General features: G+C 46.8%; 1 protein-coding gene across 2 annotated transcripts in view; it reads right to left on the minus strand.

The window, feature by feature from the left end:
- The window catches only part of CACNG4 (calcium voltage-gated channel auxiliary subunit gamma 4), a 61,865-nt gene extending 53,449 nt beyond the window's left edge, over positions 1-8,416 (minus strand). The window contains exon 1 of one of the 2 annotated variants that reach the window (XM_075903947.1): positions 7,538-8,416. In XM_075903947.1, coding sequence (XP_075760062.1) covers positions 7,538-7,760 — 223 coding nt within the window. In that variant the 5' untranslated portion in view covers positions 7,761-8,416. The remainder of the gene's footprint in view (positions 1-7,537) is intronic. The other variant, XM_075903946.1, reaches the window with a different exon arrangement.
- Between the last annotated feature and the right edge of the window lie 7,117 nt (positions 8,417-15,533).

Raw genomic sequence — 15,533 nt, forward strand, 5'->3', positions numbered from 1 at the left:
GATAGTGCTTCAGTTGTTTGTTGACGTCAATGGAAGATAAGGGAGCTCAATATTTAACAGCTAGGGGCCCTATGAGCTGATAGATAGACTTTTTTATTATTACACAGCCTGTGCTGTTCTTCTTGCTTATATGTAAAAGTTCCTGGGCAAGATTCACTGAAACGCTCCAGCTGCTTTGTGCTGCTATGATTTAAGGGTCTGTTTTAACTGGGGTTACAGCTGCCTGGTGGAGCAAAGGAACGTGATAAAATAATGTTTTGTAATACAACACTTATAAATGTGTTTCAGTCTCTCAGATATGCCGACAGCTGTGTGTTCATCTTGTTTATTCCTCTGCTCTTTTGTCTGACACCTAGGCATCTCTTTGTAAGAGTCTGGCTGCTGTACCTTAATGCTGCACCATTGTAAATATGAGTGCGAGGAAATTTAAAATGAAGATGAGCACAAAGCAAAGTTGAATTTTGAAACAGGACCAATATTTCAGTGTGACACAAAAATGGTAGGAAGTGTGGTTTTTGTAAGCAGGCCAGTTCCAAACAAGCTGGGGCCCACATCCAGCCCCTGGGCCTTAGGTTCTCCTCCCCCCGCTTTATGGCTTCCAGGTAGGGTCATTAATGCACAGAATGTTCTTGGTTTTGCACTAGGACCTCTGACTTCCTGAAAGCTGTGTAAAGAAATCCCACGTAGCTTGATACTCCCTAATGGCTGCATGCCTGATTGAAGAGGGTAAATTAACCCATCAATGAATGAGTCATATGCAATATATTGACTTCCAATCTACATGTTTCATACAGCAATATAGAAAAAAAGAATGAGCTAAATCCATGCTATATTGTGAGATCTGCCATTGACAATGACGAAGGAAGCACATGTAGATACCTTCATTTCTTAGAGGAGCTACTAACAGAACCTATAGTAAAGGATCAATCTGTTCTCTAACTCAGCTTTCCCCAGTTTTTAAAGCTCCACAGAGTGTGGATCTGAGGGTAGAAATTACGAGAGGTTTAAACTCTGTTTCCAAACAAGCCTGTTCAAGCTCAGAAATGCTCTCTAGCAAGTGAAATACCATACATTGAAAAATTAGCTTAAAAGGTCTGTCAAAAAATAATTCACGGAGCTTCTGGCAAATTCCTACAGCACAAGTGCTACAAGGATAATATTGGATACATAAGAACCATGTTTAAAACTGATCCATGCAGCACAAATTCTTTAACAATGTAAAGGGGATGTGATATGTTTTGACCAATTGCAAAAAGATGGGGCAATCAGAAGAATGTATGGACTGGAAGAGAATGAAAATCTGGGCTGATTCTCAAGTGTGTTTTGTTTTGTTTTAAAACATTTCATGCTAAATATTCAAGCCTCAGCCGCACATGCAGAACATGTACTGTTCCCAAGAAAGTTTATTGTACACCAGGTAAAGTACATCCACTCATCTTTGTGTTTTCCAAGTACAGCTATCTCTTTGCACAGCATGAATGTAGGCGCATATGAACAGTGAATTTTGATCTGGAAAAGTATTCATGATTTACTTGTTTGAGGAAGAACCATGAACTTGCTTTCACCTTGGATGCTAGCTTCCTTTTCTGTGCTTGCCTCAAACATTTGCACCAGCACTTTTTGTGTTTGTGATGTATTCTGCTTCTGTGGACATCCTTGAAAACGAATACTTAAGTGAATGAGCCTTCATCCATGCCTGAAGTGTTGCAGAGAATTGTGCAAATATGCATTTGTGCAAATATTGGAGCCACAAGTTGATTTGTTTGTGCTTTTCTCCTGTTTCAGTTATCCAGTCAACGTGTACAAACAATATCTATGTCAATTAAGTGAACAATCACACAACACAAACATCTAATTACAAAACAGGGACTCCTCAATGCAACAGTTCAGCAGTAATTCACACACTGAAATGTTTACTAAAACACTCTGAATTATTTCAGACAAATAAATTTCCTAATGTCCTATCTTTCCTAACTTAATAGGGCCCAGTCCTGCAGACACAGGGAGTTGTGCTATCTACTGTGATTAGTTCTACAGTGGAGCTACATCTAATCAGAAGCGTTATTCCAGAATAACTGATGTTATTCCGAAATAACAAAGAGTGTGTCTCCACTGCAAGCCACTTACTCTGACTCCTGTAACCCTCATTTTTATGAGGAGTAAGGGAAATCGAAGGAAGAGCATTCTTCCTTCGACTTCCTGCTGTGTAGACAGCACTAAAAGCCAAATTAAGCTGTTTCGAATTAAGCTACACACTTGACGGCGCTCAAGTTACGTAGCTTAATTTGACTTTTGCCCTGCTGTGTAGATGTGCCCTATGACTATTTTAGGGAAGGATGTGGTGATGGTTTTAAAATATATCACTCTTTCTACATTAGGTTTGAAGACACACATCAAACCAGGTGGCACTAGACATATATTAGTAGAAGCTGCAGAAGAATTATGTGTAGCTATAAATTTCTCTAAGTTAGCTTATCTTGATTTCAGGAACTATTCACAGTAGAAAGTTTTATACCTAGTAGTATTTGCAGGTTTGAATCCACTGACCTCTCAGGGCAGATGCTCAATTGGTGTAAACTGTCATCATGGTGTTTTGACAATTTTGACAGCCACATCATATAATTAAAGAAGAGATCACAGTTTTTAGCTACTGTTATGGATATGTCTTCTATGGAGTTCGCAGGTTCTAGACCTTTACTCTGAGTAGAAGAGACATGAAGCTGCAACGTCTACTATGAGTATACAAAAGACAGCACTATGCAGCACTTTAAAGACTAACAAGATGGTTTATTAGGTGATAAGCTTTTGTGGGCCAGACCCACTTCCTCAGATCAAATTGTGGAAGAAAATTGGCATGACCATATATACCATCTGTTCTAAAATCTGATTTGTCAATTTTATGTGTGTTCACGTTTGTTGATTGTATCCTTTTGATATATATGGTCGTGCCAATTTTCTTCCACTATTTGATCTGAGGAAGTGGGTCTGGCCCACAAAAGCTCATCACCTAATAAACCATCTTGTGAGTCTTTAAAGTGCTGCATAGTCCTGTCTTTTGTTTCAGCAAGACCAGACTAACACGGCTACATCTCTATTACTATTCTACTATGAGTATATGCACACTACCACTGGGGAATTTGTTAATAGTTTGCTATTTGAGCCTGCAGTGTAGATGTAGCCTGCAGTGTAGACGGAGCCTAAGAGTAGATAAATTAGCTATACCTATTAAATTCTTTGGAAAATGAGGCTACTGTCTAAAGCCATCTGAGACCTAGTGAACCTCCAACTTTCACTCCCAAAGAAACGTGTTAAAAGAACAAAATTGTGTATTAATAGACAAGAAACTAAACAAAATTTGCATAAGTGTTATTTTAAAGTGGCTGTGCTCCATGGTACTGATTGGGGGAAAAGATTTTGACCCAAACGGAAACCCTACCAAAAAGGAGAATTTGCCAGAGCCCTAAAATGTATTATTTTGTCTACTAATCAGTTGTTGATTTGTTAAACAATGTCAAAAGGAGGAAAGCACTGAGAAAGCCGACAGCTCACAGAAGACACTAGCTTTTCCTATATTGTTTCAGTATTTTCTCTTTTGCTTTTTTTCTATATTTTCTTGATAGTTAACAGTTAGAAATCAAGCGTGTACATGTTCATAGACATAGGTTAAAATGATTTTAATGGAAAATTTCAACTAACCTGAAATACACTCACATGTAATGCTTTATTCATGCCAGTATCAATTTTTGAGGCTGTTTCCAGCTTATTTCCAGTTTGTGTCTGAGGTTTATCTCTGCGATAAGAGTCAGATGATGTTAAACCCATACAAATAATTGAAGTGGATTTTATAGTGAGTATTAAACAAATAAACCCATAAAAACAGAGCTCTAACAATGGGTCTGCAAACCAGACTTCTTAAATTAAACATAAACATTCAGAACCTGAGAATGTTTTCCCACTGTCTGCCTCATTAGAACTGTAAGTATTATATTATGATGGTATTAAAAGACCCATCCATGCAGTCTGATTAGTTCAGATTGTCACTCAAATTTCTTTTTAGACAATCCTTTATTATTTTTGAAAACATCAAAAATCTACCGACCGAAACCAAAGTGTCAGGATGTGATTTTTAAACTTTGATATTTTCATGTACCTGTACAATATATTTTCAAAGAGAAAAGAGTGAATAATTTGCAATGAATTATTCATTTGATTAATGTAGCCTCTCTGCGGTAGCCATGAGCAGAGATATCAGTTTTCTCAAATTTATTCATTCTTTAAATTTGACAAATAAATTCCAGACTTTATTTTATGTTATGGTGTCATCATGAATATGTAAATGTAAATCCGCGGTGCTTCGCTGAGATTGATTAGATAAGTCACGTGGTATTTTTTCGCATCCCTGAACTGCAGTGTTCAAGTTTTAACAGCCCAGTTCCCCTATATAGGACTTTGCAGGTGCAAGTAAAATATGTTTGCTCGCATGTTCAAAGCAAAAAGGGACAAAGTGTCACTACAGTGTGAACAATATAGACCAATATTAGTGGAGCTTTATTTGCAATAGCTCAGCATTTTGCTAGACTGTTTAATGTTGTACAAAGGTTTGAGTAGGTAAAAACCCTCCCAAGGATTTCAAGGTAAGCAGTAGTAGGCGTTTAGGCGTGGTCTACACTAGATCATGAAGGCTGGCTTAAAGTATACAACTCCAGCCGCACAAAATGCATAGCTGGAGTCAGCTTACCTTAAGCCGAGCCTGGGTGGCATCCACCCTGCAGGGGGCCGACGGAAGCAAATGCTCCCACCATAGAATCATAGAATCATTGGAAGAGACCTCAGGAGGTCACCATGTCCAGCCCCCTGTCCAAGGCAGGACCAATCCCAACTAAATCAACCCAGCCAGGGCTTTGTCAAGCCGGGACTTAAACACCCCTAGGGATGGAGATTCCACCACCTCCCTAGGTAACCCATTCCAGTGCTTCACCACCCTCCTCGTGAAATAGTTTTTCCTAATATCCAACCTAGACCTCGCCCACTCAGGGCCAGACAGAGGCATGGGCGAGCCGGGCAGCTGCCCAGGGAGCCAATCGATGGGGGGTGCCTGATGGCAGCTGTAAGGGGTGCGCGGCGTCCCTTACAGCTGCCATCAGGTGCCGCATGCCCGGCTCCCGCAGCGCTGGCCCTGCAGCGCCGACCGGCAGCGCCCTTCCCCCCACGGCCATGGGGCCCTGCACAGCCCGGCGCGCACGCCAGCAGTGCAGGCCAGGCCAGGATGGGCAGCGCATGCGCCTTGCGCCCCCGGGCTGTGCACCAGCGGGCGTGGCTGGTCCGCGCATGCGCCATACATCCTGGAGCCGGGCCCGCACACCCTGGAGGGGATGGGCCCGTGCCCCATAGGTGGGCCCGCATATGCGCCATGCGCCCGGGGGCGGCACCACATGCTCTGGCACAGGGTGCCAAAAGGGCTCGGGCCGGCCCTGCTCCCACTGTAAATTGAGACCATTGCTCCTTGTTCTGCCATCCGTCACTACTAAGAACAGCCTCTCTCCATCCCCTTTGGAACCTCCCTTCAGGAAGTTGAAGGCTGCTCTCAAATCCTCCCTCCCTCTTCTCTTCTGAAGACTAAACAAACCCAAACCCCTCGGTCTCTCCTCACAGATCATGTGCTCCAGCTCCCTACTCATTTTGGGCACCCTCCGCTGGACCCTCTCCAATGCATCCACATCCTTTCTAGAGTGGGGGCCCCAGAACTGGACACAATACTGGATATGTAGCCTCATCAGAGCTGAATAAAGGGGAATAATCACTTCTCTAGATCTGCTGGTAATGTTCCTCCTTATGCACCCTAATATGCCATTAGCCCTCTTGGCTACAAGGGCGCACTGTTGACTCATATCCAGCTTCTCATCCACAATAATCCCCATCGGCTTCCCTCTGTCCTTGCAAAAGGAGGAGTACTGAATGGTGGTGGGGAGACTGTCCTCAGCATTCCACTTAGCCAGTCTGTATTAGACCCACTAAATCAAATACTAGAAGATGGATCTCTGGAGTTGATCTACTAAGTATAGATGTGACCTCAATAAGGAGTGTCTTTAAACACTGAGGTAAAAGTTTGATTCCACAGTGGCAAAATCCCATTGATTGCAGTGGAGGCAGAATTTCTCTCCAGATATGATGGCCCCAGTCTGCAAACTGTGCTGGGCAACTCTTGTGAAGTTGTGAAAACCAACCTCCTTTTCCAGTTAACTAATATCCTGGAGGTCAGAGACTAAATTTGGCCAGAGGCCCATGCTTTCTAAGGAGAGTTGAAGCCCCTCAGCTCCTCCCAAAATAACCTGAGCCCCACTCAGGCTCAGATCACATTTTCTAGATGTCATTAAACAAAAAAAGAGGATCTGGGTTGTGGTCCTTTTGCAAAATAATGGAGCATTGTTTCCAATGAAACAATGGGCCAGTTTTCAAATGGCTGTGATTCTTCTATTATTGACTGACAAGCCTTTCTCCTTGGGGACTATAGGCCAAGTGGTACCTAAAGAATTACGCATCAGGTAGCAAAGCAAGCCACTGCCAGAGGAAAACTACCTGAGTGCCGCCCAGGGAGCCTTTCCATCCTTAGCTTACAGCAGCCCCCAGGTTAAAGACGCTTCTAGACTGCCACAAACCACTTCCCCAGCAAAGAAACCGCCCGCCTCCCCTACACACACACTGGACCGGCGCGGCTCCGAGCTACCGCCGCGCCTGTATGGCGCTGAAGTTCGCGAGCGCTTCAGATGCGCGGATCGGATTAGGGGCTGCGGACGGACAGACTCCAGCCTTCCCCCAGCGACAAGGACCAGCCACAGACAACAGCTTGGCCCTTCGCTATGGTCCCTGAGCCCCCCTTCCTCCTTCCTGAGGAGGGTTCGAGACTTCAGCCCGCCTTCCTCGGCTAGGGGCGCATGGGGAGCCCAGCCCTGCATTTCCCAGCGGGTGCTTAGCTGCTAGGGTCCGTTTCCTGCCGGTGGGGCTTTGCCAGTCCCACATGCCCCTGACAACCCTCCGCGTCCTGGAGCCCGAGCTTGCAGACAAAGCGCCGTCTGGCCGGTGCCGGGGCTAGGCGCGCTGACACCTGGGCTGTAATGCTGGGGGCGCGCTGGGGACGCGCTGGGGACTCTTGGTCTCCAGCGCCCCATTTCGACCGTCAAGCCCCTTCGGGCAGGGTCCCGGCCCTCTGCAGGGCTGCGCCCCCTCACAGCGGCACCTCCGCGCCAGTCCCAGCGGTGCGTCTGGGGAGAGAAACGTGGCTCCCCCCTACCCCGGCCACTCTCCATCTCTCGCCAAGGGCAGCTACCCGGGCCAAGCATCCCCCGTCCAGGGTCCGGTTCCCATAGCAATCTCCCAGACACCGGTTGCCAAGGCAACCACCTCCTCCGGCTCCGTCTAGGGTCCGGCTGCCGGCCCTGGCCTGGGACCCAGCCCCCCTCGGTGCAGCTGCTCAGCCCGGCTGGGAAGTTACTTCCCGGCTGCTTCCCCCGCGCCCCGCGCGCTGCCCGGGCCGCGCTACCTTCCAGACAGCAGACCCTCCAGAGCCCCGAGTGCGTGAGGTCCCCCTTCGCCTTGCGGGGCTGGCTCTGCGGCTCCTCCATGCTCAGGTTGGTCCCGTTGCAGATGTGCGCGCTCGAGTAGAGCCAGTAGTCGGTGCCGATGGCGATGGTCATGAGGCTGAAGGCGGCGAAGGCGCCCACCGTGGTCAGCAGCATCTGGACCCCACGGTCACACCACCCCATGGTGCTTCATAGTCCCCCGCCGCGCCGGCTCAGGGGGGCTGCGAGGGAGCGAGGCGAGCCGCTGCCTTCCCCGCACCAGGACCGCCCGGCTGCTTCTCCGCCTTCCCCCTCCTTCCAGCCACGCAGCCCAGGCATGGGGCGGGGTGGGGGGGACCGCGCCCGAAGTCTCCCTGGGGAGGTGCCGGGGGGGGGGCGCAGAGAGCTCCCCTGCCTTCCTGGCCCCTCCTGAGCTGCTGGGGGCCCCGCCGGCAGCACCCCTTTGCCCCCCAGCCAGTCCGCCCCCTTCCCGAACTCCGAGAAGAGGACGCGGAGGGCGCTTCGGCTGCTGCGGAGGCTCCGCCTCTCCTCGCTGGACCACTCGGTAACTCTCAGGCAGAGGAGGTGGGGCGGGGGGCGCAGAAAGAGCCCGGCCAGGCACCGACGAGGAAGCCCAGTCCACCTGCGGAGCGCTAACTAGGCGCCCTCCCTATGGGTGGACGATAGGTGGGAGCCAGTTGGCTGGGGGGTGGGGGGAGGGTTCCTCAGCCCCCTACCTGGAGCATTCACCCTCCTATTCACCCTCCCCTGCAGGCGCTGTTTCTCTGCCTGGCTTGGAGCTCTCTCCACAGTCCTTCCCTCAAGCCTGTTACTCCTGGGCTGCTCATGTGGAGAGGGAAAGAGCGCGCTTTCCCCCTCTCCCCGGACAGGGGGGGCAGGAAGGGACGTGCCTGAGCCAGGGACCCAGCCTCTGAGACAAGGAGAAGGAAGGAGGAGCCAGCCTGGGCGGAGAAAGTGGGGAGAAATGTGCTAGGAAGACAATAGCTGGGAGAGGAATAGAACCCTGGGAACCTGTTCCATGAGGAGAGAAGAGGGTTGGTGGGGAACATACCATAGCTCAGGAATCTCTAGTCCCTTGCTGCCAAGGAAGCAGAAGCTAGGAGGAGAAAATCCATTCTCCTGCTAGGAGAGAAGAGAGGAAGAGGCACCTTCCACCCAGGGACAAGTCTTCCCTGGGGAGAGAAGACACTTCTTTGGAGCAGAAGAGTTCACCAGAGCAGCTGGTAACACATCCCCAGGGGGTAAAGTGGAGAAAGGGAGGTGGAATTGCCCAGAACTCCCTGGAGCCAGCCTGTAAATATTTGGATCTGGCACCTAAATCTGCTAAATCCTGAGAGGTTTTGCTCTCAGCCCTTCACATCCCACTGCCTAACCAAAGAACAGGTTGGGCTGCTCACCAAAATGTCCGATTCTTAAGGCACCCTAGCCTGGCAGGGCCATATAAACCGCTACCCCTCCTGGTCAGCCATCCACATTTCAGTGCCTCAGCAGAGGATAATTTGCTGCTCCTATTGTGCCTTAACACCCCCTCCCCCCCAACTCTACTGCATCTCATGCAATGGTTCCACAATAACTAACTTCACAAAAGTCAAAATGTAGCTCAGATTGCAGCAAGGGGCCACTTGTCTGTGTGGAGAGAGTAAATTCTTTGAGACAAGGTGCCATGGCTTCTTTTTTGAATCTTTGTTCTCTAGTTGCATATGTGGTCTTACCTGTAAGATTAATAAATTGTAACAAACTTAAACTAGATGGCAATTGTATCTGAAATAACCAAGTGATGTGCTTTCTGGAAAGACAGAGAAGGAAAGAGAGGGATGAAGGAACATTTTTTATCAGCCCAACTTCTGTATGTGAAAAAGACAGCCTTTCTTGTTTACACAGAGCTCTTCTTCTGGGCAAGATGTTCTTTAATGGTATTGGTTGGGAGGGGAGGCGGAGTTAATTTCAGTTGCAAAGGCTTGCAAAACCTAAAGGAACACATACTGGAAATCGAAAGCCTATATTGATTGAACAAAGAGCCTTTCCTATCAACTGCTTCAGTTTTGAACCTTGGGCAAGAGAGATTTCAGAACCTCTAAACCCGGCCTTTTGGACTCTAAGCCCTGGTCTACACTAGGCCTTTATTTTGAAATAACCCTCCTTAGGTCGAATTAATAAGGAATTCTTGCAGTTTGTCTACATGGGGAAATTTACTAGCATAATGATGCCAGTGTAATTATATCCCTATAACTGCCCATGCCAACACTCTTATGTTGAAGTAAGTGTCCACAGGGGAGATGTAGCGATATCATTATAGCAGTATAATTATGTTGGTAAATTTCCCCTTGTAGACAAGCCCTTATTTTATGACCAAGAACAAAACAACATTGTAGGTGCATATTCTGGCTCCTATTTCATTTCGGGGAATGGGGATGGGTAAGGATGTGAAAATGTTTTCTCCGGAAGAATGCCGATGGGAGAAATGTCTAAACAATTTTCCCCGTGTTACCACTACTTCTTTTTCCCATGTCTGATCATAGTAGGCTAACACATAAGTCCTTGCCCCTCCTTTCTCTGAATGACGAGTCAGATGACTGGAAAGCAATGCTGATCGGTGAATATGTATTTGTGTTGAGTGAATGTGGCAGCACGAGTTGTGTGTTTGAATTAGGGTGTGGGAGGACAAGAGCTACAAACCTCCAGAAATATAACTGTGATCCAATGCAGTTCATTTAGATGATTGCAGGTACTTTTGGGTGAGATTCACAACTATATTGGTTTACTGGGTGTCAGGCACCAAAGCAGCTTTCTGAATCCCCTCCTTTGTGAACTCATTACTCAGGTTTCCAACTCCACACTGTACTTCAAAGGAGAATGTTTTTAACTGAAATTTTTTAAAAAATGAATTAAATAGATTCTATAGAGTTCTTTCATTTTTCATTTAAGATGTCTGTAAAGGGAGTATTTTAGGATTTCTTAATCCCAGCGATTATTCAGGCTAGCTCCTATTCTGCCTTTTGTAACTTCCGCATTGAAGTCGCTGTGAATTTGAGTCAAAATGTGAGAGCAAAGTTGCACTGAAATGAACATAGAATGTTTGCCTTCCTCTGCACACAGCAGACTCCTTAGAGATTTAAAGGGGGCAGCAGATACAAGAAAAAGGCAAAACAACATTTATTTATTACACACAAAAATGACATCAAGAGAATGAGGTTTAGGTTGCAAAATCAAGCAATCAGGATTTCGGAAATGACAGTATTAACGGTGCCATCTGACACTTCCCTTAGTACACATGTATAATGGTACAGTCTTTAGTTAAATGGTTAAATACTTGACTTTACATATTTTATAATATTTGCTTAGTGTAGGTTTTGTTTTATTTTTGTGTCTAAAGTTAGCTTATATGTATTCAATACACTGGAGAAGAGAAGTACTTTCTGTTGAAGTCAGGTGGGTTTTGCCTGAGTAAGTGAGGTTTTGCTGCAATGAGTAAGAGCTTCATGGACTTGCTCTCAATCACTTTTTTTAAGTACAGATCATCTTCATCTTCTTCTTGGCTTCATTGAACTATCAGCTGTAGCAATCGTTTGCCATTTGATCCATTCCTATGCAGCCACAAGGATGTGAGGAGTCTAATGTAAATGTAATGCACCCATATAATAGGAGGTCTGCCTGTGGAACTCCTCCATCCTTCACTTGGTGGAATTTTATCCCAGAATTTACAAGTCACCCAGATAACAGCTTTTTCAGAAACATTTTGTGGCATTCTCTCAGCATGTCTGAAAAGCCTGATGCCATCTGTGAACAATGCCATAATAGTTTATAGACTGGAGCAACCCTAAGCATCTGTATTACAAATGAAGTCATTCCACTTTATGCCCAATATAGGATATTGGCATTTTGTGTGGAAGCCTCCAACTTTGCCGAGTCTGAGCAGCACGGTGTCCACATTTCATAACCATACAGCAATAAGGAGAGGGTATAGATCTCCTGAAGGCACTGAAGTGTAGTTCTGAGAAGCTGGCTATCACAGAGTCATAGAACACTAGAACAGGAAGGGACTGCGAGAGGTCATCAAGTCTAGTCCCCTGCCCTCATGGCAGGACCAAGCACCAAGATTTAACGTATTCACTTCTACTTACGGATCTGAGTGCCCCCAGACTGACTCCCCATGAGTGCGAAGCCCCAAAGGGCCCTGAGCTCCCACCTGCGTCCTGTGTGTGCAGGGTTCTCAGCTCCAGCACCGCCTCCTTCCATCACCAATGGGCATGGCGCAGCCTAACCTGCTGCCGGGAAAGGGGGAAGGCACTGGCCACTCATGCACCACTAGAGCCTGTACCGTCCGGCTGGGCCCTGCGTAGCCCAATCTGCAGCCTGCCCCGTGGGAGCAACCAAGGCAGACATCCAGTGGCGGGTGGGACTTTTGCATGGAGGGGGATGGGGCGGTGCTCCTCCACATGTAACCCTGCGGCTTGCATGTGTATGGGAGGGTGAGTTTACTTTCTTCACCTCCCTGCCTGCCCCCCTGGAGCTAGTCCTGCAGCCTCAAGTTCAGTGGCAGCGCGGGCTCCCCGTGTGCCACTCAAAATCATCTTGCATGCCACTTACGGCATGCATACCATACGTCGCCGACCCCGATCTAGATCATCCCTGACAAATGTCTGTCTAACCTCCTCCTTAATATCTCCAGTGATGGAGACTCCACAGCCTCCCTAGGCAATTTAGCCTCCCTAGGCAATTTATTCCAGTGTTTAACTACCCTGACAGTTTGAAAGTTTTTCAATGTCCAACTTAAACCTCCCTTACTGCAATTTAAGTCCACTGCCTCTTGTCCTGTCATCAGAGGTCAAGGAGAACAATTTCTCCCTCCTCCTTGTAACACCCTTTTAGATACTTGAAAAATGCTGTTATGTCCCCTCTCCGTCTTCTGTGTTCTAAACTGAACAAACCCAGTTCTTTCAGTCTTCCCGCATAGGTCATGTTTTCTAGACCTTTACTCATGTATAACAGGGCTTCCACTGTCCCTAAACAGTTATTATTTGCATTACTGTAGCACTGGGAGTCCTACTAATGGACCAAGACCCATTGGCTACGTCTACACTGGCCCCTTTTCCGGAAGGGGCATGTAAATTTCACTAGTCGTCGTAGGGAAATCCGCGGGGGATTTAAATATCCCCCGCGGCATTTAAATAAAAATGTCCGCCGCTGCAAGTAAGAATAAGAGCCTCCGGAAAAGGGCACTTTTTCCGGAGGATCGGGGCCAGTCTAGACGCTCTTTTCTGGCTTTTTTAAAAGCCGGAAAAAAGCGGCGGACATTTTTATTTAAATGCCGCGGGGGATATTTAAATCCCCCGCGGATTTCCCTACGACGGCTAGTGAAATTTACATGCCCCTTCCGGAAAAGGGGCCAGTGTAGACGTAGCCATTGTGTTAACTGCTGTTTGAGCACTGAAGCAAAAGACAACCCCGGCTCCAGACAGTTTACAACCTAAGCGTGACCCTTCTGCTGGTAGCCGAATCCAGTAGCTAGGGAGGTAAGCAAATTGGCTTAAGTCCCCACCCAGTAAACTGGGAAAATGCCAACCTACCCACTGGGTTCCTTTAGAGCAGTGTTTCTCAATCTTTTTTTATAAAGTACCCCTTAAAAAAAAGTTTTCCTACAGTTTTCAGATACACTAAATTTTGTTTACTGTTGCAACACATTTGTTTAAACAACTTAATCGTAGCTGGGTGGCCGATGAAATTTTTGGGTGTAAAAAGTACAAAAATAATAAAATGCTGTACAACATAACAAAAATTTAGTTTTCTCCAAATTTCAGTTGTGTTGACGTACCCTCCAGACTTTTCTCGAGTACCCCTAAGGGTACTCATACCACTGGTTGAGAAACACTGCTTTAGAGGAACTTTTCCCCCTCTCACAAACACTGAGTTGGAGATAGAAACAGTCTGTTTAATACCAGTAATATAGCATCAATCTACAGGAACACACATAAACAGAGAAAACCCGTAAGCAAGGTACCATCACCAGAGTCCGCAGGGCAGAGTCTTTCCCTTAAAGATCTTTAGTCCAACCCCCAACTCATATAGTGTGGTTTCCCCCACTTCAAACATCCCACTCATGGCTCTGTCCAATCAGTGCAGACCCAGAGTCCATAGGTACATCATCCTGATGTCTCCACTCGTTGAGCATGTGGCAATAAAACCTACGTGCTGCTTTGCCAGCTGCCCTGCTGGCCACCTGCTGCTGCTCCCGCTGGCTGGCCGGCCACTCCCACTAGCCTCCTGCTCCCACCAGCAGCCTGCCACTCCCTCTAGCCCCTGTTCCTGCTAGCTGGCTTTGTGATGGATTTGGCTCTAGGCCAAACCTAGTGATTTCAGCTCTCTGTGATGTCAGCTCTTGGCCCACACCACAGTCCAGTCATTAGAATGGTGGAAGAGAAACAAATTGAACCAGTCTTGCAGTTCATGCCTGGAGGGCACGTACCCTGTTTGTTCAGAGCTCTGCCCTCCTCCTCAGTTGACTTCACAGAGTTGGGAAGAGAAAGCCTTGTCTATGCGAGATTCTTTACAATGACAGTGTCTCTCCTTTGAACTGAGTTAAACACAGTCTGCTTTTCTGCATTCCCAATAACTGAAAGCATTGGTGGTCATATTTTACAATTCCTACCTTTAGGGTTAACATGGTTTGTGACCCCACAACAGCCAAATTGGTTAAATAACATTCTAACAATTGAATATCTAGCAGGTCTAAGCAACAGCATGTACATGGCCACACCCAGAATTCTTTTCCCATTCCAGCTGGCTGTAATGGAAGCATTGATTCAGACCCTGCTTACATCAGTACAGAACAAGGAAAAGATGGATACAGACAGACTGATAGGGGAACATAAGGAAACCATGAGACAATGTAGGGCAGGGCTCTGAAATACTACAGGTATCTGCCTGGTGGGTCTTGCCTCCATTCTCAGGGTCTAACTTATCGCAATGTTTGGGGTGGGGAAGGTGTTTTGCTCTGGGTCAGTTTGGCAGAGACCATGGGCTTTTTTTTTTTTTTTTTTTTTTTTGTCTTCCTTTGCAGCATAGGGCATGGGTCATTTGCAGGTTTAAACCAGCGTAAACGGTGACTTCTCTGTAATTTGAAATCTTTGGACCATGATTTGAGGATGACGGCAGTGACTCATCCAGAGGATATGGCTCTATTAGAGGAGTGGGCAGGTGAGATTCTGTGGCCTGCAATATGCAGGAGGTCAGACAAGATGATCCCGATAGTCCCTTCTGACCTTAAAGTCTATGAATCAGCACACCAGTCGGCTATCCATTGTCCATTTTTCTTTTGAGGAATTACAGAAAAGCAGAGTTTTAAAAGAGGGATTTGAAGGCAGATGAGGTAGTTTTGTGGAGGTTTGCAGGGTGTTCATCTCAAGGGCTAGCATGGGAGAAAGCTTGGAGTTGCTTGTTGGAAAATCTAATCATTGGAGGTTGGCACCTCTGGGCGGTGAGATGGGAGTCTCTCACTCACTAGTGAATTAGAAATGATTGGGTGAGGATAGCTTGAGGTGGGCCTTGAAAGTGAAGACAAGTAGTTCATGTTTGATGTGGCATCAGAGGATGCCATACTGAGAACAATGGCTAGGAACTGGTCTTTGCTGTCACGTTCAGAATGAATATGAACAGAGCAAGACTGCAAGGCCGGAGAAAAGGATGTTGCTTTAATCAAGACACCAGAAGATGGACATTTAGAACAGAGCTACATGGATGGATACGAAGGTCACAGCTTAGGGTCTATTGGAGCTGGGAGTATGCCCCTGCTTGGCATAGTGTGCTAAAAATAGCACTGGGATTAGTCACCCAAGTTCAGGCTTGCCTGAATCCCTTGGTACGTAATCAGGCGACTAGCCCATGTCACAGCATCCATATTTCTAGCCTGCTAATTTGAGCAGAACTAGCATATATGTTTACCCATAGGTCTGCCGATAT

Source organism: Pelodiscus sinensis, chromosome 20, assembly GCF_049634645.1.
Source record: "Pelodiscus sinensis isolate JC-2024 chromosome 20, ASM4963464v1, whole genome shotgun sequence".
NCBI lineage: Eukaryota > Metazoa > Chordata > Testudines > Trionychidae > Pelodiscus > Pelodiscus sinensis.